Here is a 27389-nt window from a genome sequence, read left to right on the forward strand (position 1 = left end):
GCACCCAAAATGAATTTCTTCCTGTTACGACGTCTTAGAAATGTGCTACCCAATTGGTCAACCTAAATACCCACCCGACATTTTAACGACATGACTGGTTCACTGTGTTTGTGGGCGGGTATAAACTTCCAGAACTGGGAGTTGCAGGATCTGTGACGGCGTCGAGGGAAACAAAACAACCACCCCGTTCACTGAGATTATACAGCACATGGTACCTGAATTGATTTAATCAAAAAACACCCAGTGAACTGATAGTAGAAATTTGTTTACAGAGATCGTCAAGAAAAGCTCAAAAGAACATGTAAATATTTGTGAGGGACCAAGCTGGAACTGGAAGGACTCACGTTAGCTAAGTTTGTGTAACTTGCTGAGTGCGTGCTACTAACGTTGCTATTTCAAAACTTTAACTAGTTGTGTGCTTTTTAATCGGGTAAACAATGCAAGCTTACTGTTGTATTTGATGAAGTGGTCTTTGTTGCCTGAGGAAATTAAACGCCGGCGAAACTAAACCTTGAAAATGGACAATGGCGTGACTGATCACCAATCCCACGGTATCGTTGCGTTTGACCTGTACCATCATTTCGTTCGAGGGGAATAAACGATACAATAGGGGAAACACCATCGCCAAATTCAAGGTAGCTAAATTATGTTGGTCATGTCTGATTGGTCTTCGTGCCTCTGAAACGTAATAATGTATTGTCCCTCTTCCTGCTGCCGTTGCAGCACAGCCTGTGGCCATGTGATGCAGTTTTTCAGTCTACGTTTTCCTCCAGGGTAAATTGGAGATGGTTCTGGGTACCCCGGCTTCCAGTATGGAACTACAGCTTTTCTTCACCACCACCGACAAGTTCATGCAGAAGCTGGACGACAACCAGGCCCTGCTAGGTTCCTACCCTGTGCATGATGACTGCAAAAGGAATGTATGTACTTCTGTGTTCTGAGACACTGCTCACATGACACCCACAGGGTATGTCCCCTGTTTAGTATTGTTCACAGTGGAGTAAGTTGGGACCTACTGTTGAATCTGTTGATAGGGTCTCTTAACCCAGGGGTTCCCAAACATTTTCACTCTGGGCTCCCCTTCCAACATTGGGGAACATCCCGCGCACGCCACACCTATTTCTATGGGCACAAGCGCGGTTCATGGCACACTGTTCACACCCCTCTTATTGGTGGAAAGAATTTTGCAGGTTTAAAGCTTATTTCCTGCTATTTTACACATTTTGTCATATGGTGCAAATAATAATTAGCTGTTTTTCTTTTGCAATTCTATACATTTTGCCACATCTGTATTTGAGTGACAGAAAATATATCCATCAACTCTGCCGTGGAGCATGCTTTTGCGGCACAGTCGATGGCACGCCGGACCTCGGGCTAGAAGGTCGAGGGTTTGAGACCTGCTCCCTGCTGTTTCATTACACTGGTGTCAGAAGTGATCACACTTGCATCCACGACAGTGCGTGTGCTTGGCCGGTGAGCGCGTTCCAGTAAGACGTAGAGTCGCAAGCTAGCGCGAGGACTCGCTCTTTGAAAGGAGGGAATAGTGTAACGACCCTGGGTTTATAAGCGTGGAAATCGACTCTGCCGTGGAGCATGCTTTTGTGGCACAGTCGATGGCACGCCGGACCTCAGGCTCCAAGGTCGAGGGTTCGAGACCTAATCCCTGCTGTTTCATTACAGTACGTTTAAAGCCAGGCTGAGACCCCTGTGCCTCCCCCTGCTGACCCCTTACACCCTCCACAAGCGATTGCAACACTCACATGATTGCTGACCACAGCATGGTTGGGTATAATTTCTGGAATCTGTTCAATAAACTTTGTAAAGTACAAAGTTGCCAACAAACAACGCATACAAAGTAGCTGAAATAAGCATCAACTCACCACGTACACTACCGTTCAAAAGTTTGGGGTCACTTAGAAATGCCCTTGTTTTTGGAAGAAAAGGAAAAACATTTTGTCCATTTAAAATAACATCAAATTCATCAGAAATACAGTGTAGACATTGTTAATGTTGTAAATGACTATTGTAGTTTGAAACAGCTGATTTAAAAAAAAAAAATAATAATTGATGTAATATCTACATAGGTGTACAGAGGCCCATTATCAGTAAGAGCCAGTTTGCGCTGTTTTGTGAAGGGAGTAGTACACAGCGTTGTACGAGATGTTCAGTTTCTTGGCAATTTCTTGCATGGAATAGCCTTCATTTCTCAGAACAAGAATAGACTGAGTCTCAGAAAAAAGGTCTTTTGTTTCTGGCCATTTTGAGCCTGTACTCAAACCCACAAATGCTGATGCTCCAGATACTCAACTAATCTAAATAAGACCAGTTTTATTGCTTCTTTAATCAGTACAACAGTTTTCAGCTGTGCTAATATAACTGCAAAAGGGTTTTCTAATGATCAATTAGCCTTTTAAAATGATCAGCTTGGATTAGCTAACCCACCGTGCCATTGGAACACATGAGTGAAAGTTGCTGATAATGAGCCTCTGTACGCCTTTGTAGATTTTCCATTAAAAAAAAATCAGCCTTTTCCCGACTACAATAGTCATTTACAACATTAACCATGTCTACACTGTATTTCTGATTTAAAAAAAATATATATATATTTTAATGGACAAAAAAATGTACTTTTCTTTCAAAAACTAGAATTTCTAAGTGGCTCCAAACCTGAACGGTAGTGTATGTTCTTGAGAGATTTCTGTATTTCATTTTAAATAAATTAGAAAAAATGTCTAAACAGGTTTTCACTTTTTCCATTATGGGGTATATGGTTGAATTTTTTTAATCAATGTTTTCGGGCTGTAACAAAACAACATGTGGAATAAGTCGAGTTATGAATACTTAAGCCACTCCTTCCAACTTATTTTCTGTCTTGCAGGTATAGTAGATTTCAAGCCAGGTCATTGGGTGGGAGTGAAGTACAACGAGCCTCTTGGGAAACATGACGGGCAGGTGAGGGCAATGGATGTAATTTTGTGACTTCATCACATGGTGTCTGACATGTAAGGTACCTCTAAACAGTGAACATCTTGACTTGTCTTTCTGGTAATAAACCTGTGGGGAGGTGCAGACCTGGTGAGTTTCTCTGTCATAAATGTACTTGATGTCTCCACTCTCTCTTTCCTTACAGTGTGAAGGAGAAGTGATACTTTGAACGTGAGAACAAGTACTTTGCGTTTGTCAGGCCCCGCACAAAGACCGTGGGGCACTTCCCAGAGGAAGACTTTCATCTGGACAAGTTGTAGGACTGTGATGCTGTCACACTGTCAAGGGGTGTGGGCAGATGGGTTCAACATAGACCTCCAGTCTGATTACGAACCCAGGGTGAGGGACAGTGTCATTGCGATTAATAACTTTATTTTGTGCTGGTCAGGGAGGTATGGGTTGGACTATAGAGAGCTGCAACTGGGGAAGGAGGCAGTATCACCTAGGACCGACTCTAGCGTATGACATCTCTTGTGGCACAGCGGTCTAAGGCACTGCATCTCCGTGCTAGAGACGTCATGACAGACGCCCCTAGCAAAAAAAAAAGAAAAGTAGAATTTACTGTATATTGAATGAGGAGAGATGAGAAAAGCACAATGTTTTTGCCTTGTTACAAATACATTGTCGATGTATTTAATGTAAATGTCCTTTTATTCAGTGGATGTAGAAAGCAAGCGTTCCTAAATTGATGTCCTCAGAATTTTGAGTTGTACCTCAATTGCCCATCACATCCTAGATTCTATATGAATAATAGGCAGTCATAAAAATCACAACAATGTTCATCAAATGTCAATTATCATCCCAAGCCAGTGTTCTATCAAACTTTCTAAAATAAATCCCATGCTTTTGAATTCAAGCAACAACAAAATATCTATTTGTACTACTGACAAAATGTTCAGTTTATTTGAATATCTGTTAGTTCATTGGTTATTGTACCATAGAAGCTGTTTGTTTTTGTGTCGTGTCCCTGTTTTAGATTCTGGAAACTTCCACTGCTTCTAACACCCTAACACAACCGCAAGGCTCTCCGGAGGATCGTGCGGTCTGTACAACGCATCACTGGGACCGACTGGGGAAAAACAGCTATCTCAAGGCCATCACAGACTGTTAAACAACCAAAACAGAGAGGCTGCTGCCTACATACAGACTTGAAATCATTGGCCACTTTAATAACTGGATCACTAGTTACTTTAATGCCACTTTAATAATGTTTACATCTTACATACTCTTCTCATATGTATATACTGTATTTTATACAATGTATTGCATCTTGCCTATGCCGTGTGGTCATTGCTCATCCATATATTTATACGTACATATTCTTATACCATCCCTTTAGATTTGTGTGTATTAGGTAATTATTTTGGATTTGTTATATATTACTGCACTGTCGGAACTAGAAGCACAAGCATTTCACTACACTCGCATTAACATCTGCTAACCATGTGTATGTGACCAATAAGATTTGATTAGAATGTCGAAACATCAGTTGTGCACATTGACAGCATACAGTTCAAACCGGCTGCCCAGGTGGTGACAGTGCACTTTTCATGTAGATATCACGTCTTGTCTGAGCTTCATTGTACTAATCCTCATCGCCACTTCTAACAGTTTGACTCATGAACGCAGGTGATCTGTCATTTGTTGTGTCACTCCTGGTTGAGTGAGTTTCAGAAGAGAAAATGTGGATACAAAAGCAATTGATTCATTCGTTCCTTTTTTATTGAATTGTATTTTTCCCAAGATGTTGTCAGCAACTAACATGCCCAGAATTGTACAAGATTTGCCATTCGTTTTTATGAAATCTCAAAGGTGTTGATGTACCAAAGTGTAATGGTATCTTATGCATAATAAAACGTAGTATTACCAGAAGATGTGGTGATCAAGGTGTATTTGACCGATTCTTACTCAAATTCACCATTAGCAGGACAGAAATAAAGTAGTTCATGCATGGTGCATGACTAAGAGATCTATAGTCTAGGCAGGGGTTAAAGACGATGGTCATCACACTTATCCCGAAACTGTCAGGTTGCAGTGGGACACTGCACAGGAAACTGGACAGTGAACCCCTGACAGGGAAGGAATATGGTCAGTGGTGGAAAAAATATACTCAATCGTCATACTTTAATAGAAAATGGGAGAAAGTCACCCAGTAAAATACTTGAGTAAAAGTATTTGGTTTGAAATGTAAGTAAAAGTATAAATCATTTCAAAAACAGATGGCACAATGATCTTGTTTTTATTTATGGAAGCCAGGGACACACATAATTTACATTTGTGTTTTGTGAGTCCGTGAATTGGACCATTTTCCTGTACTTTTGGTTGTCAGGAAAATGTATCGTGTAAAACTTTTTTAGGAATGTCGTGAAGTAAATGTAAACGTTGGCAAAAAATTATAAATGGTAAGGTACAGATACTCCGAAAAACGTCGTTACAGTATTAAGTAAAACATACTTTAAAGTACTAAAGATCACTGAGTTACAATAGGCACAGCATACAGTAAAGAGAATGTGGCAGATATAACACGCCGCGGTCTCTATTGTTTAAACCAACAGGGGATGACTTGCTTCTTTGCAAAAAACATCACGTTGACGTACCAATCTGAACTCACGCGAGGTCTGCAATTTCATTGCCAGTGTGCGACAGAGACAGCGAAGATGGCGTCGCAGGAGACCGAAGCTTCTCCGCAAACCAACGGCGAGGTAAAATGAATGAAATTGTATGACTGTCTTCAATTTGTGACTACTAATAGCGGCATATGGTTAACTCGAAAGGAGTGAGTGGCACTGCAGATATTGTTATTGAATTGTGATCATTTCACACGAGCCTCTGACGTTGTCAATGCCGGTCGGTTTAAAAACGACCCCCTGCCTTTCACGATGCGTTTATTACTGCATCTTGCAAGGTAGCTGTTATTTTCTGATAAACTAACATTAGAACTGTTGACAAACCTATTTCTAAATAAAATAATGAGGTCGGTACTTGGGGAAACAGATACACGTCATGACAGTATATTATTGGGTTAGCTGGCTTTAAATGAGTTAACGTTAGCTAGTTATTATTAGCTGGCTAACTAGTTAGCTACAAGTGGCTAGCTAGACTTACAATGCTATTTGGTCGGCGTATGTAGCCATCTCACGTTAGCAGATTAATTTGTCTAACGGCGTTCTTCAATGGACTAACGTTAATTCCTTGATTGACTAGACTAGTCTGCTGCCTATCATTATTGATTGACTGGGTGCGAAACGAATCACCGCCCGTCACTGAGAATATATCGAACATCGATGTGATTTAAATATTGCAAGTAGGGATGTGCTTTCTAGATTTGCTGTAGTTAACGAGTTATGGATGTTACATCTTGTTATTAACTAACAAACATATCCGACCTGCTTATTTACAACTGCACCTGTGTAGATTAAGAGAGAGCGGAGCTGGCGCAAAGTATGGGTTGAAAACCCACTGTACCACAATCCAGGGATGAGAAATGTGTTGAATTATCCCATTACACACCGAGAAGATTGAACGACAAATAGTTTTTCCTAAACTGGTCTCAACGCGTTTAGTATTATTCTGTATGTAAATCCGATACGCTCCATTTAGTATGGTATGTATTAATTTGTGGATGTCCTTCACCCATTTCGCATAATATGTTAAGAATTTGCTCGATTTACAGTATGTTATGAAATCTAGCCAGTCGACGAGGCGGCTAACGTCGGCTGGGGGTAGGGTTAAGTTGTTAACCTAATTTTGGGTTAGGTTAGAGGAAAAATGTGCAATTATTTTACACCTGACATAGTTGGTCTTAGGTAGAAAAACATGTTTTGCTGGTAAATCAATGATCTTTTCTTATAGTGATCATGGAAACTGCACAATTTTGGTTAATATGTTCTACTGTCGACAGAACAAAATACTCCAGACATGGTCAAATTTGTTGTTGTCTAACCACATTTCCATCTACAGTTTTTATGTGAGTAAAATCATGACAGCTGTAATGGAAACCGGAAGTTTTGGTACAATTTTATGAATGCCGACAGACTAGGGATGTTAACCATTAATTGGTTAGCAGCCGATAATACATTTGTCCGGTAATGTTTATCGGTCTATAGGTGCATTTGCATAATTGAGTGGAATTAAATTGGTGCGTGTGTATTTTCAATTTTGTCATGCATCTTTTTTTATCACACATGCACAGCATACGGAGGCTAGTTTGCGAAGCGAAGTAGCCGATCACCTGTCACACACAGTGCAGGAGAATAGCTCCTCAAAAAGCCCGTGCTGAAGTGAAATGTGCTTTAGTAAGCACAGTAATTGCTCAACAAATAACAATTAAATGAGCGTACAGCCGTATATTTCTTTGAAACCTCAATGTTGTACTTTGAGCCATGTCTTGCCTTGCTTTGGGGCGGCAGGTAGCCTAGTGGTTAGAGCGTTGGATTGGTAACCGAAAGGTTGCAAGTTCAAATCCCCGAGCTGACAAGGTACAAATCTGTCGTTCTGCCCCTGAACAGGCAGTTAACCCACTGTTCCTAGGCCGTCAATGAAAATAAGAATTTGTTCTTAACTGACTTGCCTAGTAAAATAAAGGTAAAATTTAAAATAAAAAAAATTCAAAGTAGCCTTGCGAAAATCCATTCATAGAAATGTGGTGGCAATTATTTTATAAAGACTTCCTCATGCCATTAATGAAAATGGCTCCCCTGTTCAATTGGTTTTCATATCAACTTTCTTTCGTTGTCCAGAAGCCAAAGGCACAATCCTAGTCCTGTTAGAAACTCATCCTAGTTGTTGCTATTAAATTCCCCCTCTTTCTAAGTTCCTAATGGAGATTTTCATCAAATCTAATTTTACTGGTCACATGCACATGTTTAGCAGATGGTATTGGGGGTGTAGTGTAATGCTTGTGTTGCTAGCTCCAACAGTGCAGTAATATCTAACAATTTCACAATTAACTCCATTCCTTTAAATGTGTGTTAAGAATATAGCAATATTTGGATGGGCAATATCGGAGCTGCATAGACTAAAATACAGTAGAATAGAATGCAGTATATACATATGAGATGAGTAATGCAAAATCTTTAAACATTTATTAAAGTGACTTGTTCCAGTTATTAAAGTGGCCGGTGATTTCAAGTCTATGTATATAGGGCAGCAGCCTCTAAGGTGCAGGGTTGAGTAACCAGATGGTAGCTGGCTAGTGATGGCTATTTAAGTCTGATGGCCTGAAGATAAAAGTTGTTTTTCAGTCTCTCGGTCCCAGCTTTGATGCACCAGTACTGACCTCGCCTTCTGGATGATAGTGGGGTGAACAGGCAGTGGCTCGGGTGGTTGTTGTCCTTGATGATCTTTTTGGCCTTCCTTTGACATCGGGTGCTGTAGGTGTCCTGGAGGGTAGGTAGTTTGGCCCCGGTGATGCAATGGGCAGACCACACCACCTTCTGGAGAGACCTGCGGTTGAGGGTGGTGTAGTTGCCATACCAGGCGGTGATACACCACGACAGGATGCTCTCAATTGTGCATCTGTAAAAGTTTGAGGGTTTTAGTTGTTAAGCCAAATTTTGGAGCTGTTGCACAGTCTGGATGGACCATTTCAGTTTGTCAGTGAAGTGTGCGCCGAGGAACTTGAAGCTTTCCACCTTCACCACTGTGGTCCCGTCGATGTGGATAGGGGGGTGCTTCCTCTGCTGTTTCCTTAAGTCCATGATCAGCTGTTTTGTTGACGTTGGATGGGATGTTATATTCCTGGGCCTACACCTCCATGGAAGGCTGTCTCGTCATTGTTGGTAATCAGGCCTACCACTGTTGTGTCTGTAAACTTGATGATTGAGTTGGAGGCGTGTGTGGCCACGCAGTCATGGGTGAACAGGGGGTACAGGAGGGAGCTGAACACACCCTTGTGGGGCCCCTGTGTTGAGGATCAGCGAAGTGGAGGTGATGTTTCCTAACTTCCTAAGTTCAGGACCCAGTTGCACAGTGCGGGGTTCAGACCCATGTCCCGAAGCTTAGTGATGAGCTTGGAGTGTACTATGGTGTTGAAGGCTGAGCTATAGTCAATTAACAATATTCTTACGTAGGTATTCCTCTTGTTCAGATGGGATAGGGCAGTGCGATGGCGATTGCATCATCTGTAGATCTATTGGGGCGATAAGCAAATTGAAGTGGATCTAGGGTGTAAGGTAGAGGTGATATGATCCTTGACTAGTCTCTCAAAACACTTCATGATGACAGAAGTGGGTGCTACTGGTCGATTGTCATTTGGTTAAGTTACCTTTGTTCCTTTACCCAAAAAAGCAATGGTGGACATTTTGACGTATGTGGGGACAGCAGACCGGGATAGGGAGAGATTGAATATGTACAGCCAGCTGGTCTGCGCATGCTCCGAGGACACGGCTAGGGATTTCTGGGCCGGCTGCCTTGCGAGGGTACAGGAATAATTAGACTTATGGATGCCACCCGAAATAATAAATGTTTTGTTTTTGAGATGATAATTTCCGGATTCGACCATATTAATGACTTAAGGCTCGTATTTCTGTGTGTTATTATGTTATAATTAAGTCTATTTGATAGAGCAGTCTGACTGAGCGATGGTAGGCACCAGCATACAAGCATTCATTCAAACAGCAATTTAGTGCATTTTGCCAGCAGCTCTTCGCTAGGCTTCAAGCATTGCGCTGTTTATGACTTCAAGCCTATCAACTCCCGAGATTATGCTGGTGTAACTGATGTGAAATGGCTAGCTAGTTAGCGGGATGTGCGCTAATAGCGTTTCAAACGTCACTCGCTCTGAGGCTTGGAGTGGTTGTTCACCTTGCTCTGCAAGGGCCGCGGCTTTTGTGGAGCGATGGGTAACGATGCTTCGAGGGTGGCTGTAGTTGATGTGTTCCAGGTAGGGACGAGGAGAGGGACAGAAACTATACTGTTACACTGGCAATACTAAAGTGCCTAGAAGAACATCCAATAGTCAAAGGTATATGAAATACAAATCGTACAGAGAGAAAGAGTCCTAGAATTCCTATAAGAACTACAACCTAAAACTTCTTACCTGGGAATACTGAAGACTCATGTTAAAAGGAACCACCAGCTTTCTCATGTTCTGAGCAAGGAACTTAAACGTTAGCTGTCTTACATGGCACATATTGCACTTTTACTTTCTTCTCCAACACTTATATTAAGTTAAAATAAGTGTTCATTCGGTTTTGTAATTGTCATTATTACAAATAAAAAATAAAAATCGTCCGACTAATCGGTATCGGCTTTTTTTTGGTCCTCCAATAATCGGTATCGTCATTGAAAAATCATAATTGGTCGACCTCTAATCCCTACAACAGACAATTTCTTCAGGCAATTTGTTCGTTCAAGATTGTGGGATCTTTTTGTGTCGGTAAAATGTTTTATGCAATAAATGGAGGTGGATATCAAAGTAAACGTTGATATCGCGTGAGTCACGCGATGATATGTGGTCGTCCCACTACGACTCGGAAAACCATGCATTTTATTCATCTACAGATTAAATCAATTGATGACTTCACAGGGTGGTGAAAGTTCAAGGTGATAAGCTTGATGCTCCTTTTCAATAAATATTGAGTGTCTTATTCTGTAGATGCTTGGCTGCCGTTTTGATATTTTGAAACCTAGTTCTTTTGTCCATAATAATCTCATTATGTAGGCTATACACGCAATACCAGATTGGGCACATTCTCTATATAACACAACATTTAGAGTTGAAAACGTACATGGGAATTGAACAGCAAAAGTCATGTGCACTATGTCATCACGCACAGACTTTTATCCAAAACTAGTCCGTTTGATGGAAATGTCTCTGGTGGGAAAATGTACATATTTTGTTTAGGCAAAGTTTAGAATATTCGCATGAAAATATGTCACCTATCTAGTGAAATGGATGATGTTTTAAAAAAACACTCTCCTTTATCAGTAAACTGTTGTCTAGAGGGCATCCACCAAGACAAGATTGGGCAAGTTTGCTATTGATAGCAACAGTTTTTGTGACAACCAATGGAAATGCTATGGAATCCCATTTGAACTTCCGTTTTTTTAAATTCAGTACATGGAAACTTTTGCTGAAAATGTGCTATTTATTTGCACTATGCTATGTCATCAGGTACAGCTTTTCATCTGTAACAAGCCAGTTTGATAGTTTTTTTCCATCTTTTTAGTCTATAATTAGCTAGTGGAAGGAAACATATTTTAGGATTCCCTGATTGATCTATTGTGTGTGTGTGTGTAGGTGAGCAGCAATGGAGCTGTTGCAGCCGTGGATGGCCAGGCTGTACAGACTGCTACTGGGGACCCTGCACCGCAACAGCCGGCTCCACCACCCAATGCATGGTCGGTCATAAAAGGAGTCCTCTTCAGGTGGGTCAGAGGTGTGTGTGTGTGTGTGTGTGTGTGTGTGTGTATACACACACACTGATATGAATAGACAATAGACAGCCCCTGTTTACTTGAATGCGGGATGTGTTTTTAAGTAGTAGGGTTGATAAGGCAATCCTCTAATGGGGCCTGGGCCATGCCATTCACCTCGAGTGGTCTGCTAGTTTAGGTCTGTTAGAATCAGGGTGGAACTCAGTCCCATTACAGCTCTACCGACCCGCAGTCAATTAATTTACAGTGCCTAATAGATTTAAATGCAGGCTTTGTATTGTGGTGTCATATCAGGGGATTGTTGCCAGAGACACATTGCACTCATTGGAGAGAAACCAGTTCACACTTCAAGACACAGGGTTTAAAGTGATAGGGAGGCAACCTTGGTTGTTGATACAATGACTAAAGACCTTCATTCAAGTCATGCACACCAGCAGCATTTAATTAAATGAATCTCGGAGGTGTCTTAAAGATGTGATTTTGTTTTAACTTTCAGTGTTTGCTAGATGATGATAAATGTTCTCAACCTATTGGAATCACTCTATACTCTGCTGGTCTTCTCATGAGTGGAGACAGAAACAGAGTACTGGGGCCAGCGAGGGATTAGAATGACATGAAGGTGCATTAATGAGTACCAGGAGAGTTGGCTCCTATCATAGAAGCAGTACGGTGTGAGAGTTTCCTACTGTTGCAACACATTCCCCTAGAGTATTTCAGTCAACTGATTACTTGAAGCTCAAAACAAGATGTCAAACTTGGAAGAAACCCCCGTTGTTGTGAACCTGACAGTGGTAGCTCGATGGGATACGAGACCATCAGATTAGGCAACAGGGTTCAATCCTTTCCAACTCAGACACACACACTTACTTTACGGTAGACGCTAAGTGGGATCGCTGGTACTACCCTAACATTAACCCTTACCTTAACTGGTTTAAATTTAAACTTCAATGGGGTGATGTCAGTTGGGTGGTCTCAATCGTAGAAGTATAATTATGTTTCTATGGTCCCAAGCATCCCACTTAGTAAAATGTGTAGTGTAAAGGGATTTTTCAAGATGTTGAATTGGTTTCAATTAGACAAAGCTGACCTTCTCTTCCCTTGTCCTCGTCCTCTGCAGGATCTTCGTCATCTGGGCCATCAGCAGCTGGTTCCGCAGGTCCTCTACACCAGACCCCAGTACCCCAGCAGGGGCACCGCATTTACCCAGCCGAAACCTTTTCCCCAAGGAAAGCCTCATGGTACGCCAACCTTTTCGCACCGTTCTGCATAAGCAATTAACCCCAGGTCATGTGACTATTGACTTCCTGGTTGACCTTTGGTCTGTGCCTGCTGCTCATTGAAGGTTCTCTGGGTGAACAGCTGGTGTCCGTTGACGAGCTTGGTCCTGGCTCGCTTGTTGACTTGCGCTCAGTAATTTAGTGCACACTGCCGGACAAAGAAGCTGTGCCACAGCAAACAACCACCCAAAGTAGTACCATATGGGCAAATCAATAGGAGAACATGAAGGAAATAAATGTTAACCTGTTTTTCCTTCTGTCCTCAGGACCTGTATGTGTACATCTCCCAGGATGAGGTCTTCTCTGACTTCAACGACACACAGTCCCTGTTCTGGTTCCATAGAGACCTGGTCTACGGAGACTGGAACACTGGAGACGAGGGGGATGGCTGCTATGAGCACTCACTGGACCTGGACATCCAAGAGGTGAGGGGGGGGAGACTGGGGAGGGAGAGGTAAGAGTAGGATTTTCTAATCTCTCTCTCTGATCCTATGTGCTACAGAAGGTGCAAATGAATGGTTCCCTCTACATCCACGTGTATTTCACAAAGACCGGATTCCACCCAGACCCCAAACGCAAGAGCCAGTATCGTCGGCTAGCAACAGTCCATGCCACGCGAAGTAAGTAACGGACACACACCGCCTACTCTGGTGCATGCATGACCTTTTCAAACTAGTGTGTAAGTGGTTTGACTCCTCTTTGACTCTTTCAGTGCTGAACAAGTTCAAACGCAGGAAGTTTGTGAAGACTAAGAACCTGCTGACGGGGGAGACCGAGACCGACCCGGAGATGATCAAGGTCAGCTGTGTTTACCATGATTCATAGACCTCATTCCTTTTCAGTCCGTAGACCCAGACCACACAGTATTGATTGACTGCCATTCCTCTTTCCTCTCCCCCAGCGAGCGGAGAGCCACGGCCCAGTGGAGATCATCTCCCACTGGCACCCCAACCTCACCATCAACATGGTGGATGACCATACAGCCTGGGTCAAGGGCTCGGTCCCCCCTCCACTGGACCAACGTAAGCTCTACCCACCTATTCTCTCGCTTCTCTGTGGGTTATACCAGAGCATGTACTAGGAGAGTTGAGATCTACTGCTTCTTTGCAAAAATCTAACTAAAGGTGAAATACCTTTTAGTTACTGCTCTATTCTGGCTGTCATTTTCTCAACCCATTATTTTTACCCTTCCCAACCCTAACAGATGTGAAGTTTGACGCGGTGAGCGGCGACTACTATCCTATCGTCTACTTCAACGACTACTGGAACCTGCAGAAAGACTACTACCCCATCAATGAGAGCCTGCAGTCGCTGCCTCTGCGCCTGTCCTACTGCCCGCTGTCCCTGTGGCGCTGGCAGCTCTACGCTGCCCAGAACGCCCGCTCACCATGGAACTTCCTGCCAGAGGACACCTACGAGCAGTCTGACGAGGACCAGGACTCTGTCAAGGTCAGGGGTTAGAGGTCATAGGCCGGGGCATGGTGTAAATAGAGAAGGAGATATAGATCTCGGTTTTGCTTTTGCTCCTCCAATGTAGCACATCTTTAGAATCAGACTGGTCCCGGAGTCTAGACTCCATGTTGTTTCTCTGGTAACAGTTGCTAAGGAACTGTGTTGTCTCTGTAGGTGGCCCTGCTGGAAACCAATCCGTACCTCCTGGGCGTGACCATCGTGGTCTCCATCGTACACAGCATCTTTGAGTTCCTGGCATTTAAGAATGGTGAGCTCGCCGTGCCTCTGTTCCCACAGCTTAACTGCCTATTAGAAGACCACTTTTGGATTATATGTGTTCTACGGTGTGGTAGAATGTTGTTTCTATACTCGTGTGTGTGTGTGTGTGTCAGACATCCAGTTCTGGAACAGCAGGCAGTCTATGGAGGGTCTGTCTGTGCGCTCCATCATCTTTGGGGTGTTCCAGTCCCTGGTGGTGCTGCTCTACATCCTGGACAATGAGACCAACTTCGTGGTGCAGGTCAGTGGGTTTTTCATTTATTCTCAAAAAGGATTAATGTAATGTCACTCATCACGGCAGGCTCTGTACGCATGTCATTCATGACCATTGTACTATAGCAGAGTGGTCCCTTTACTAATCCCCATCTCGTGTCCCATAACATCCAGGTCAGCGTGTTCATCGGCCTGCTCATCGACTTCTGGAAGATCACCAAGGTCATGGACGTCAAGGTGAGATGGACGACGGGTATTTCAATGCGTTTGGTTGCACAAATGAATCCCTGTTAGCTCATCCGGATGTGTCTCCTCCCCAGTTGGACAGAGAGAACAAATTGTTCGGGATCCTCCCACGCTTATCAATAAAAGACAAGTCAACGTACGTGCAGTCCTCCACCAAAGTCTTCGACGACGTAAGGAAACGCGTCAACGCGGCACCACCATTCTATCTTCATTTACCGCTCGCATGGACAATCTTGTACTGATGGTTTTTGTCCTGTCCTCTTCCCTCTGTGCAGATGGCCTTCAAGTACCTGTCATGGCTGCTCTACCCTCTGTTCGGGTGCTATGCCGTCTACAGTGTGTTGTACCAAGAGCACAAAGGCTGGTACTCATTCGTACTGGGAATGCTCTATGGCTTCTTGTTAACCTTTGGTGAGTCACTGGTGGTCATTGTTCAGAAGCGTGATATATTTTGCCTGATTTTTATCTGTAATGGGACTGAGCTCCACCCTGGTCTTGGAAAATCATCCTTTCCTCTCTCGTTTTCTATGCTGTGATGATCACATTGCTAAATATCTGTTGCGCAGTCCAGGACATGTGGCGGTCTATGCCGTCTTAATCCTTATTGATAGTCTGTCCTTGTCATTCTCTCCTAAATGACTTTTTTTTAAATGAATTGACATTCTGAGAGATATTCTACCCTCAATGACGTGTTGTCGTGTCTGCTTTGTGATTGGCTCAGGTTTCATCACAATGACGCCACAGCTGTTCATCAACTATAAGATGAAGTCTGTGGCCCACCTCCCATGGAGGATGCTCACCTACAAGGCACTGAACACCTTCATCGACGACCTGTTCGCCTTTGTCATCAAGATGCCCATGATGTACAGGATAGGATGTCTCCGAGACGGTGCGTTATTACTCACTGCCCTCCAAACACACACATTTCATACACTTAGCACAGCCCATTCCGGTTCTTAACAATGACTATCCCGTTGATATATATAATTTATAATTTGGGCTGTTCTGTTAAAACGACTACAGTGGTTCATCATTTAAGAAGTTGCATTATAGTGAGCGGTATGCTGGGACACGTGTCAGTGAGTCGCAGTGTTGGCCATTAATGCTCATTTGAACCACTAGAGGGCGTCTTTATTAACAAAAACACAAAGATGCTGATGAACAAATACTGTATACTACTTACTATTGGTTATACATCATGCCCTATTATGAGTTGGCTTTTATTATGTGGATTATAATACATTTACATTTTGTAGGGGGTTGAGGCATTTTCATTAGGGAAAATCAGGTCTGTGATATTGAGTTAGACATTTCAAACTTCAGTCTTGTTAGGTGAACTTTTGGTCTGATAATTTCGTTCAAGCATTTTATTTATAAAAATAAGTGAAAAAGGAGCCTAGAATAATTAAACAATAAATGATCTGCAACATGTTGGCTAAAGCAATTGCAATCACGGTGGAATGCGACTGTTTTTAATCTGGGCTGTACTATTATTGTATTTGTTGTGTTTTCAAATGGTCTGAATTTAAGTTAATGAATTCCCTGCTACCAATCGCCAGATATCTTAATTCTTATTAGCCAATGCCCATCACGTGATCGGTGTCCTTCTCACAGGCATCGAAGCGTTCAGTGAGGCCACAAGACAGACGGATTCATCGGATCGCGTCCTTATTTAATTTGGAGGCTCATATTGAAAATGTTAGCTCTGTCCGCATGTACTTTTCATCAGCCAACAGGATGAGTAGGCCAAAGGAACAGCAAAAAAACTCTAGCATATGTCAATCTATAGTAGAAATGTTGACCTCTATTGATCAGCTTGCCCTTTCTGTGCGAGAGAAATATTCCAAACATACTCTGGGACAGTTGTGGGACGCAATAGATCCCAAATGAATACAACCACTGTACATGCATTATTATTTTTAAACATTTACAAGCAACGAGGCTGATGCAACAGATCCCAATGTTTGCTTAAAATGTTGATAAACTATTTCTTCACAGAAGTCCAGCAATGCGCAAACTGCAGTAGGCTATAAGCACAAATGTTCCAAAATGCAATTGGCGGAAAAACACCCTTCTCAGAAGTGCACCGCAAATATGACAGGAATGAAAATATCCTTCAGAAATAGGGAAGACCCAAAGACTCATCAACAAGCATGGGTTGTTTAATATTAGAACACTTGTCTTTGGCTGCTAGACAACAAAAGAAAGTTGAGAACATGAGAGAAGTACTGACTTGAATTGCATATGAGGAAGTGTTTATAAAATAATCCCCTTAACATTCCTATGGTCAGAACGTGGCAAGACATGCCTCATAAAATGACAAACGACTGTGTTTTAAACAATTGCGTTTATGGTTAAATAGTCTAAAGCTGTGTTCGAATACCCATACTAATATACTACATACAACACTCAGCAACAAAAAAAAGAAACGGCCCATTTCAGGACCCTGTCTTTCAAAGATAATTTGTAAAAATCCAAATTTCTTCATTGTAAAGGGTTTAAACACTTTCTCATACTTGTTCAATGAACCATAAACAATTCATGTTTGTGGAACGGTCGTTAACTTCTTGCGTAGAGCAATCCGGGATCCTATTTATAGCCTCAAGCTCATTAGCATAACGCAACGTTAACTATTCATGAAAATCGCAAATGAAATAAATATATTTGCTCTCAAGCTTAGACTTTTGTTAACAACACTGTCATCTCAGATTTTCAAAATATGCTTTCAACCATAGCTAAACAAGCATTTGTGTAAGAGTATTGATAGCTAGCATAGCTATAAGCCTAGAATTCAGCCAGCAACATTTTCACAAAAACAAGAAAATCATTCAAATAAAATAATTTACCTTTGAAGAACTTCAGATGTTTTCAATGAGGAGACTCTCAGTTACATAGCAAATGTTCAGTTTTTCAAAAAATATTATTTGTGTAGGACAAATTGCTCCGTTTTGTTCACGTTTGGCTATGAAAAAAACCTGTATCCAGTTATAGCCTCAAGCTCATTAGCATAACGTAAGGTTAACTATTTATGAAAATCGCAAATGAAATGAATGTGCTAGCTCTCAAGCTTAGCCTTTTCTTAACAACACTGTCATCTCAGATTTTCAAAATATGCTTTTGAACCATAGCAAAACAAGCATTTGTGTAAGAGTATTGATAGCTAGCGTAGCATTTAGCGGGCAACATTTGCACAAAAACCAGAAAAGGATTCAAATAAAATAATTTACCTTTGAAGAACTTTGGATGTTTTCAATGAGGAGACTCTCAGTTACATAGCAAATGTTCAGTTTTTCCTGAAAGATTCTTTGTGTAGGAGAAATCGCTCCGTTTTGTACATCACGTTTGGGTACCAAAAAAAAACGAAAATTCAAGTCATCAAAACGGCGAACTGTTTTCCAAATTAACTCCATAATATCGACTGAAACACGGCAAACGCTGTTTAGAATCAATCCTCAAGGTGTTTTTCACATATCTCTTCATTGATATATCGTTCGTGGATGTCTACTCTGAATCGCTTGGAAAAAGACGTGCAGTTGACGCACCAATTTCGACTGTGGACACCGGGCGGACACCTGGCAAATGTAGTCTTATGGTCAAACTTCCAATGATATGCCTACAAATACGTCACAATGCTGCAGACACCTTGGGGAAACGATAGATTGGGCAGGCTCATTCCTTGCGCATTCACAGCCATATAAGGAGACAATGAAAAACAGAGCCTCAAAAATCCTGCTCATTTCCTGTTTGAAGTTTAATCTTGGTTTCGCCTGTAGCGTCAGTTCTGGGGCACTCAGACAATATCTTTGCAGTTTTGGAAACGTCAGTGTTCTCTTTCCAAAGCTGTCAATTATATGAATAGTCGAGCATCTTTTTGTGACAAAATATTGCGCTTAAAACGGGCACGTTTTTTTATCCAATAATGAAATAGCGCCCCCATAGATGTAAGAGGTTAAGACACTAACAGCTTACAGACGGTAGGCAGTTATGATCACAGGTTTGACAACTTAAGCCACTAAAGAGGCCTTTCTACTGACTCTGAAATACACCAAAAGAAAGATGCCCAGGGTCCCCTGCTCATCTGTGTGAATGAGGCCTTAGGGCATGCGGACTGCAGATGTGGCCTGGGCAAAAAATTGCAATGTCCGTACTGTGAGACGCCTAAGACAGCGCTACAGGGAGACAGGACGTACAGCTGATCGTGCTCGCAGTGGCAGACGACGTGTAACAACACCTACACAGGATTGGTACATCCAAACATCACACCTGCGGGACAGGTACAGGATGGCAACAATAACTGCCTGAGTTACACCAGGAACGCACAATCCCTCCATCAGTGCTTAGACTGTCCACAATAGGCTGAGAGAAGCTAGACTGAAGGCTTGTAGGCCTGTTGTAAGGCAGGTCCTCACCAGACATCACCGGCAACAACGTCGCCTATGGACACACACCCACCGTCGTTGGACCAGACGGGACTGGCAAAAAGTGCTCTTCGCGTTTTGTCTCGGCATCTGGGAAATTTTGGCATACTAACTATATCCATACTATGACCAAAAAACATACTATATACTCAATTCATGTCACAAAGTGCAGTCGTATGATTATTGGAAGACTGCTCCGGTGGCAAGGTGGGTGTTGCAGTGTGCAACAGGCACTAACCTTTCTCTATCAGAACGAAAGGTGACTCAAGTATGTCGACAGAATCAAGCCATTTGACAATAATGTTCCTACATTATATTTGTCAAACATGACTGGCGTTTAGCCTATTGTGGCAGACCAAGGGGTTTGGTCAAGACGTTTACACAGATCAGACACAGAGTAAGATTAGCTCGGTTTCAAGGGTGTTTATTTAAATAATAAAAGAAAAGGATACCGTCTTCTGGGCTCCGGGTCTTGCTATATCCTGTCGGGCACAAAAACTGAACTCCCTACTTTTACCTCAGGCACCGTCTCCAACTATACGGAAGTCACCTTTCTTCCCCCAGTCCCTTTCTCTGTGTGCTGCCCTTCTGGCAGCTTTATGGGACTCGTACAGCTGGTGAGCAATCAGCCAACCACATTCAGCCCCAATTAGTCCTGGCTGGAGAGCCTGTCGAGACCTGGCACATCCAGCAGAGGGAGCCATCGCCTCATGGTGTAGAATCCGTCTGCCACCAGCCTTCGAGTCTGCCTGTGGTGGCTGACCTGCTGTACGCCACTCTATATATATGTAATTGAAAGTCTCATTAAAGTTTGGCTACATTCTCAGGCGCCTTATGTCAGCATCGGTCCGGAGAGGTTGTAGCCAATAAGCATAGGCTATCACCTACACTTTAACATGTACGCTAATTATTTATGTACATTTACAAACACTTGTGTTTTTCATAAGAATAGTTGGGGGGGGTATCCCTTTGGTTTTCAAATTAATTTAATTGGCTATTTTGGTTAATGGCTTTGGTGCCCTTGCAGAGGGCCTTGGTGCCCTGGCAGCTATTGAAGGCCGAATGGCCATGACCCTAAAATCATGAAATTCCAGGCCTGGCTATACATACATTTTTAGTCCCTAAAAATAGAACTCAACTCAGCAAGTCTATTATCCTGCTGATGGCCCATCAAGGTTGCATGGCTTCTTTTGTATCCCAATAATAGTTTAGGCTGCCGAACGATTTACACCTGGTCCGCAGATGAGGCATTGCCAGCTGTGAACTCTACAGCATGCTTCAGACAACCAAGGTGAATGCGAGTGCAACATTTGATGTACAATGGTAAAACATTTAAAAACTATAAATTTTGCCTGACACGATCACTTTGCCTACTCCTAATTCTTGCCTTTATATGTTGGCATGCATAACCTTTATTTAACCTATTCCGATATGTTGATAGGCATTGCACTGAATCGTACAGTATTATGCCGGTTGAGAGGAATTTTGATCATATTACCGTTCATATCAACACACTCCTAACCCCCGTTCAACAACTCTCTAAATCAATTTTTTTATGCGCTACAAATGGATAACTTGAACGTAGGTTGATTAAATAATCAAAAGCAAAATGTGATTATTAGCCTAGTGGTATTTTAGGCATATGTCAATTAGGCCTGATGTAAAATCATTGTCAAGAGGATTTTGCATGTAGGTGTAGATTATTTATGGGTTGATAATTATACGGAAAAAAATAGAGGTTGCTTAACCAACGTGAGCCGAGGTGTAACTTTGAAACGTGTAAACAGCATTGGAAAGGAAAAGGTACAACGCTCACTGACCATGAGAAATTGTTTTATTAAGCAAGTTTTAAAACATTGACGTTTCTGCTTTCAGTGGATAATCACAAAGTGAATGGACAAGTTTATATAGGGCAGGGGTGCTCAACTCTTACCCTACGAGGTTCGGAGCCTGCTGGTTTTCTGTTCTACCTGATAATTAATTAATTGCACACACCTGGTGTTCCAGGTTCAAAATCAGTCCCTGATTTAGAGAGGAACAATGAAAAAATGCAGTGGAACTGGCTCCGAGGCCCAGGTTTGATATTGGGGGATCTAGGCCATGGGGAAGACAATTAGGGATAACTCTCTTCAGCTGGTGGTGCTCACAGAGATGTGTGGTAGACCATACAGATTGGTGCTCAATGTCTCCACCTAGTGATGAAATACAGAATTGGAACCAGTAAAAACAATTGGAAAACTTGGCAAGCTCTTTTCATCTACAGTAGGTGAAATTGATAAACAACCATTAGTATATAATTCATGTTTAATATGTTTGGGCTGCTTATGAGGTGTCGACAACTAGGTGGACCTCATGTAACTGGAGAGGCTTCACGCATAGCAAGTTACGGTATTAAAACTAAACAGGACGTACTCTTAGGCCTACAGCTCAATGGTGGTTATACAATGATACTATACTAAGCTTACTAATGATAATGACATTACTTATTATAGAGATGATCATAATAATTGTAATAATAACAATAAGGAGGTGGGGGGGAAAGGAGGGTAGAGGAGCGAGAGCTGCTTGCAGATTGTGACAAACGACATGTTGGCTTACAACATTTTTCTGCCTGTTTTGGAACAGTGTACACAACACTACATAAATAAGTAATACCAGAGAGTCGTCTTACAAAAAAAGCCTTTTTACAGCATAGCAAAGATTAAAAACAGACATTTGTGAAATTGCTTTAGCCAACCTTTTTGCAGTTATTTGAGGCTTGGTGCTCACGGAATCAGTAGGCTATTAAACACTCAAACGGGCAGCAAAAGCAGCATATGTCTTATTCCTGTTGCTTTACACTACTTGACCAAGTATGTGGACACCTGCTCGTCAAACATCTCATTCCAAATCATGGGTATTAATATGGTGTTGGTCCCCCCCTTGCTGCTATAACAGCCTCCACTCTTCTGGGAAGGCTTTCCACTAGATGTTGGAACATTGCTGCGGGTTCTTGCTTCCATTCAGCCATGAGCATTTAGTGAGGTCGGGCAACTAATGTTGGGCGATTAGGCCTAGCTTGCAGTCGGCTTTCCAATTAATCCTGAAGGTATTTGATGGAGTTGAGGTCAGGGCTCTGTGCAGGCCAGTCAAGTTATTCCACACCGCTCTCGACAAAGCATTTCTGTATGGACCTCGCTTTGTGCTTGGGAGCAACAGGTCTGAAGGACATTCCTGCAGTCAGCATGCCAATTGCACACTCCCTCAACTTGTGGTGTGACAAAACTTCACATTTTTAGTGGCCTTTTGTCCCCAGCACAGGGTCCACCTGTGTAATGATCATACTGTTTAATCAGCTTCTTGATATGCCACACCTGTAAGGTGGATGGATTATCTTGACCAAGGAGAAATGCTCACTGATACGGATGTAAACACACTAGTCCAACATTTTTGATAAATAAGCTTTTTGTACGTAAGATCCATGAAAATGTTCCATTTATTTAAAATCGTGAAACATGGGACCAATCACTATACATTTTGAGGTTTATATTTTTATTCAGTGTAATTAAGTGTTTCCTGTCTCCTCAATTTTCGCCACTGCACATATCAACATATAGGGAAAGTTGGCAATTCAATGGCGCACTGAAGGTTGTTTCAGCACCGTGGACAGCTATATTTTTCAGCACAGGGCCGAGTGATTCACTTGTTTGGGGCTTTCGTTCAAAACAAGTTGTACTATAAAGCAGGGTTAAAGACATTCTTTCTCATCGTCTTTAGCATACCCCGTCTTTAGTTTGAATTATGCGGATTATAATAAATTGGCATTTTAGGGGTTGATGCATTTTTCTTTAGGGTAATTCAGTTCTGTGATATTAAGTTAAATGTAAAACTTTAGAGGACTTAAAGGAAAGGGGGATACCTAGTCAGTTGTACAATGAAATGTGTCATCTGCATTTAACACAACTAAGCCTCGAATACATTGCAAGTTTGGCCATTAGGCTACACTTTACAATATGACTTAACTCTGACTGACCGCAGAATCTATCTGTGGTGTAAACTGGCACAAATTGGGATTTTTCACACCTAGCCGAGCTGTTCGACTGTCCCTTGTAAATTAATGGAGGTGTGAATATTTCTGTCAGTTGGCGGGTTGTTCCACATTACAGCTCCTCACACGAATCTGATAATTAATTATGAATAGGATTTATTTTGTTTCCATTCTTTATTGTAACCACAATATCAAATGATTTAACATATACACGAGCAGATTAACTTAGTCAAAACATTTTATTTATTAAAGACTATCAGAAAGAATGTCTGTACTTACTCATTTTTAGCTTTGGATCAAAATAAGAGTCACTCAGCTTTATAGCCTACTAAATAGGCAAAGCCTAAAGTAATTCATTCAATTGGGCGGCAGGTAGCCTAGTGGTTAGAGCGTTGGACTAGTAACCAAAAGGTTGCTAGATCGAATCCCCGAGCTGACAAGGGAAAAATCTGTCTTATGCCCCTGAATAAGGCAGTTAACCCACTAAAGCTGAGGTTGTCAATGAATTTGCCAATGCACCATGTATTGAGCATTACTTCAGGTCAGGGATGGGCAACCCCAGTCCTGAGGACTGGTGTCAGACCATCTCTATCACAGCTGGTTAAACTAATTGCATTTTAAACTGAAGATTACGATTTGTTGATTATTGGAGTCAGGTGTGTTAGCTGGGTCAAAAGTGTGGCCCAGAGGACTGGAGTTGCCCATCCCTGCTACAGATGGACCTCCAAACCTACAGAGAGCTACTTAGAAACATTTCACCCCAAAAACATCTATTGGTATTTGTTTCATTAGTATATTGTTGACATAGTCCCACATTTGTTTTGCATGTTAGCAATCACGTTTAAGATATATAACTTTCAAAAATACAGAAATACAGCCGGTATGATGCGTGACAACGAGAAGAGAGAAATGACGTTTTAAAGTTAATTTCCTGCAGTTCTACACATGCTATTCTAGTAATATTGCCATGTGGCGGAGAGAAAGAAAATGGCAGTTTTACAGCTAATTGCCTGCAATTCTACACATTTTGCCATGGGGTGGAGGCAAATGTTTGCAGGTTTTCATATGCTAACTGATGGACAGTGGGGCCTCACCCCGGTCAGTAATTCGACCATGGTTACTACAAGTTTAGTTAGCTGGCCGCTAGACTAACTTCTGATGCACAACCACATTTTCAAATTTCACTGTTTGTAATCTATTATTCTAACTCAACAGTAAGTTGAGACCTCGACAGAGTTGGTCCATTTGGTCTACAAAATGGTCTGCGGGCCCATCCCTGGTTTACATGAAGGGGAGGAGACAAGGTTAAAGAAGGATTTTCAAGCCTTGAGACATGGATTGTGTATCTGTGCCATTCAGAGGAGGTGTGGGTTTTGGTGAACATTACATCCCTAGTTCCCCTGTAATAACTCTGTTTCCCTCCCACAGACGTAGTATTCTTTGTCTACCTGTACCAGCGCTGGATCTACAGGGTGGATCCCAACCGGATGAACGAATTTGGCACCAGCGGGGCGGAACCCACTGGAGTGGACCCTAACAAGGACAGCACAGCGCAGGGGGAGGTCGCAGCCGCTGGGGAGGTCGCAGCCGCTGGGGAGGTCGCAGCCGCTGGGGAGGTCGTAGCCATAACAGAAAAAGCAAAGGATGAGAAGAAGAACGATTAACCACGACCAACTTATCCGCCTTTCTCGCCCTCGCTCCTGGGGTGAAGAGGACCTGTGGAAACCAGGCAGAGTGAAATGTCATTTGCCAGAGAAAAGAAGTCATTGTATTCTGTCATGGACACTGCTACAAATTTCAGTCTAACTCTCCCTCTTTGTGTGGGGGATCTGCAGCGAATCGTAATTAATGTGGACTTCCTATTTTATTTTTTTTATTTTTTGTTCAAGTGAAGTAAAACAAATGTAATGTACTGTATTCTTTATATTTTGGGTAACAGTAATGATTTGGAGTTCAGGTTGTGAATGTTGGAGGCCCAGTTGAGGGTGGATAGTTGCAGTACATATCTCAGAATTTTCAGATCTTTGCGCCATCTGTGGATTTCTTGTGATTTCTTTAAAAAAAAAAAAAATCATTCCATGTGTGAACGCAATGTGTCATGGTGGGGAAATTGGTGAGTTGTGCTGGAGGAATCTGGAAGGGTCCAGAGCCAAGTGTGACGTGAAGGGAACCAAGATGCACAATCTGTCCTAACTACCCGCAAAAGACAGTCTACCCTCCATTTTAAACAAATGGTCGATGTTCCGAACTTGAACAACAACAAGAAACAGCCTTGTAGGTATTAATAGAAATATATTAATTATGATGGCTTGATTTCTTTTTTTGTCACTTGAATTTATTTTGTATGTTCTGAAACTACAGAATCTCGGGTTGTAATGTTAATAATACTGATGTCAAAATGTCTAGTAATAGCTGATTTAAGTATTTTTGCCTGGACTTATGATTTTTCAATTGTTCTACTACATTCACACTCCAAGCAGGACAACCTTGACACACACTTGAGTCGACAAAACATTAAGGACACCTAAGACATTAACGCCCTCAGAATAGCCTCAATTCGTCTGGGCATGGATACTACAAGGTGTCGAAAAGCATTCAACAGGGATGCTGGCCAATGCTGACTCCAATTCATCCCGCAGTTGGCTGGATGTGCTTTGGGTTGTGGACCATTCTTGATACACACGGGAAACTGTTGAGCGTGGAATGGCACACATATGCACAATCCATGGCAAGGCTTTTTACCGGTTATCAAAACGTCATGCCAGGGTAAGCCTACGCTATACATCAGCCCTTTTTCGCCTTGTCTCATCGCTGCAACTCCCCAACGGGCTCGGTAGAGGCGAAGGTCGAGTCATGAGTCATCCGAAATAAGGCACACCAACCCGCACTTAACACCTGCACCAATGTGTTGGAGGAAACACTGTTCAACTGACTGCAGGCGCCCGGCCCACCACAAGGAGTCGCTCGAGTAAAAAAAAAACACCCCGCCAAACTAGAGGTCGACCGATAATTCGAGGCATAGTGGATTAATTAGGGGCTGATTTCAAGTTTTCATAACAATCGGTAATCTGCCTTTTTGGACACCGATTATGGCCGATGACATTGCCATCCACGAGGAGACTGCGTGGCAGGCTGACAACCTGTGACGCGAGTGCAGCCTCAAAAGGACCTGTGGCTGCAAGGAGCCAAGGTAAGTTGCGAGCTAGCATTAAACTTTAATGAAAAAAGCAATCAATCTTAACATAATTACTAGTTAAATACACATGGTTGATAATATTACTCGGTTAACTAGCTTGTCCTGCTGCATATAATCAATGCGGTGCCTGTTAATTAATCATTGAATCACAGCCTACTTAAACTTCACCAAACGGGTGATGATTTAACAAAAGCGCATTTGCAAGAAAAGCACAATCGTTGCACAAATGTGCCTAACCATAAACATCAATGCCTTAAAATCAATACACAGAAGTATATATTTTTTAAACCTGCATATTTAGTTAAAAGAAATGCATGTTAGCAGGCAATATTAAGTAGAGAACTTGTCACTTCTTGCGTTAAGTGCAAGCAGAGTCGAGGTATATGCAGCAGTTTGGGCCGCCTGGCTCGTTGCGAACTGTGTAAAGACCATAAATAATTTGTCAGAATTTTACATAATTATGACATAACATTGAAGGTTGTGCAATGTAACATCTATATTTATATCTATATGCTACCCGTTCTATAAAATACGGAACGGTTCCGCATTTCACTGAAAGAATAAATGTTTTTAAATCGTTTCCGTATTTGACCATATAAATGACCTAAGGCTCGTATTTCTGTATGTTTATATTATAATTAAGTCTATGATTTGATAGCACAGTCTGACTGAGCGGTGGTATGCAACAGCAGGCTCGTAAGCATTCATTCAAACAGCAATTTACTGCATTTCCCAGCAGCTCTTAGCAATGCTTGAATCACAGCTCTGTTTATGACTTCAAGGCTATCAACTCCCGAGATTAGGCTGCCAATACAATAAGAACATCCAATAGTCAAAGGTATATGAGATTCAAATGATATAGAGAGAAATAGTCGACGCGTCATAATTCCTACAATAATGACAACCTAAAACGTCTT

At 42.1% G+C, this 27389-nt stretch overlaps 1 protein-coding gene and 1 long non-coding RNA gene across 3 annotated transcripts; both read left to right on the plus strand.

Annotated features, from left to right (window-relative positions):
* Nucleotides 1-138: 138 nt before the first annotated feature.
* LOC135552566 (uncharacterized) lies at nt 139-4857 on the plus strand. 2 transcript variants are annotated; one of them, XR_010457473.1, is made up of 5 exons: nt 139-635; nt 774-920; nt 2879-2952; nt 3131-3324; nt 3962-4857. It is a non-coding gene; the product is annotated as an uncharacterized LOC135552566 (long non-coding RNA). The 2 variants fall into 2 exon arrangements; XR_010457472.1 differs by having other exon boundaries at nt 3131-4857.
* A 729-nt stretch (nt 4858-5586) lies between these two features.
* On the plus strand, nt 5587-25712 carry LOC135552567 (putative lipid scramblase CLPTM1). The gene is made up of 15 exons (XM_064984268.1): nt 5587-5687; nt 11228-11355; nt 12482-12602; nt 12908-13066; nt 13144-13261; nt 13354-13439; nt 13543-13663; nt 13846-14090; nt 14268-14361; nt 14486-14613; nt 14760-14822; nt 14906-15001; nt 15107-15242; nt 15553-15720; nt 24705-25712. Exons 1-15 carry the CDS (start codon nt 5643-5645, stop codon nt 24938-24940), a joined length of 1944 nt encoding a protein of 647 aa, XP_064840340.1. The 5' UTR covers nt 5587-5642; the 3' UTR covers nt 24941-25712.
* Nucleotides 25713-27389: the final 1677 nt, after the last annotated feature.

The sequence above is a fragment of the Oncorhynchus masou genome, chromosome 13 (assembly GCF_036934945.1).
Source record: "Oncorhynchus masou masou isolate Uvic2021 chromosome 13, UVic_Omas_1.1, whole genome shotgun sequence".
Classification (NCBI taxonomy): Eukaryota; Metazoa; Chordata; class Actinopteri; order Salmoniformes; family Salmonidae; genus Oncorhynchus; species Oncorhynchus masou.

Excerpts from the sequence above, each read along its gene's own strand:
- LOC135552567 (XM_064984268.1), top strand. The coding sequence starts at position 5,643 with ATGGCGTCGCAGGAGACCGAAGCTTCTCCGCAAACCAACGGCGAG. Across the intron at positions 12,603-12,907 it reads TCCCCAAGGAAAGCCTCATG|GACCTGTATGTGTACATCTC; the intron begins GTACGCCAACCT and ends TTCTGTCCTCAG. Across the intron at positions 15,243-15,552 it reads TGGCTTCTTGTTAACCTTTG|GTTTCATCACAATGACGCCA; the intron begins GTGAGTCACTGG and ends TGATTGGCTCAG.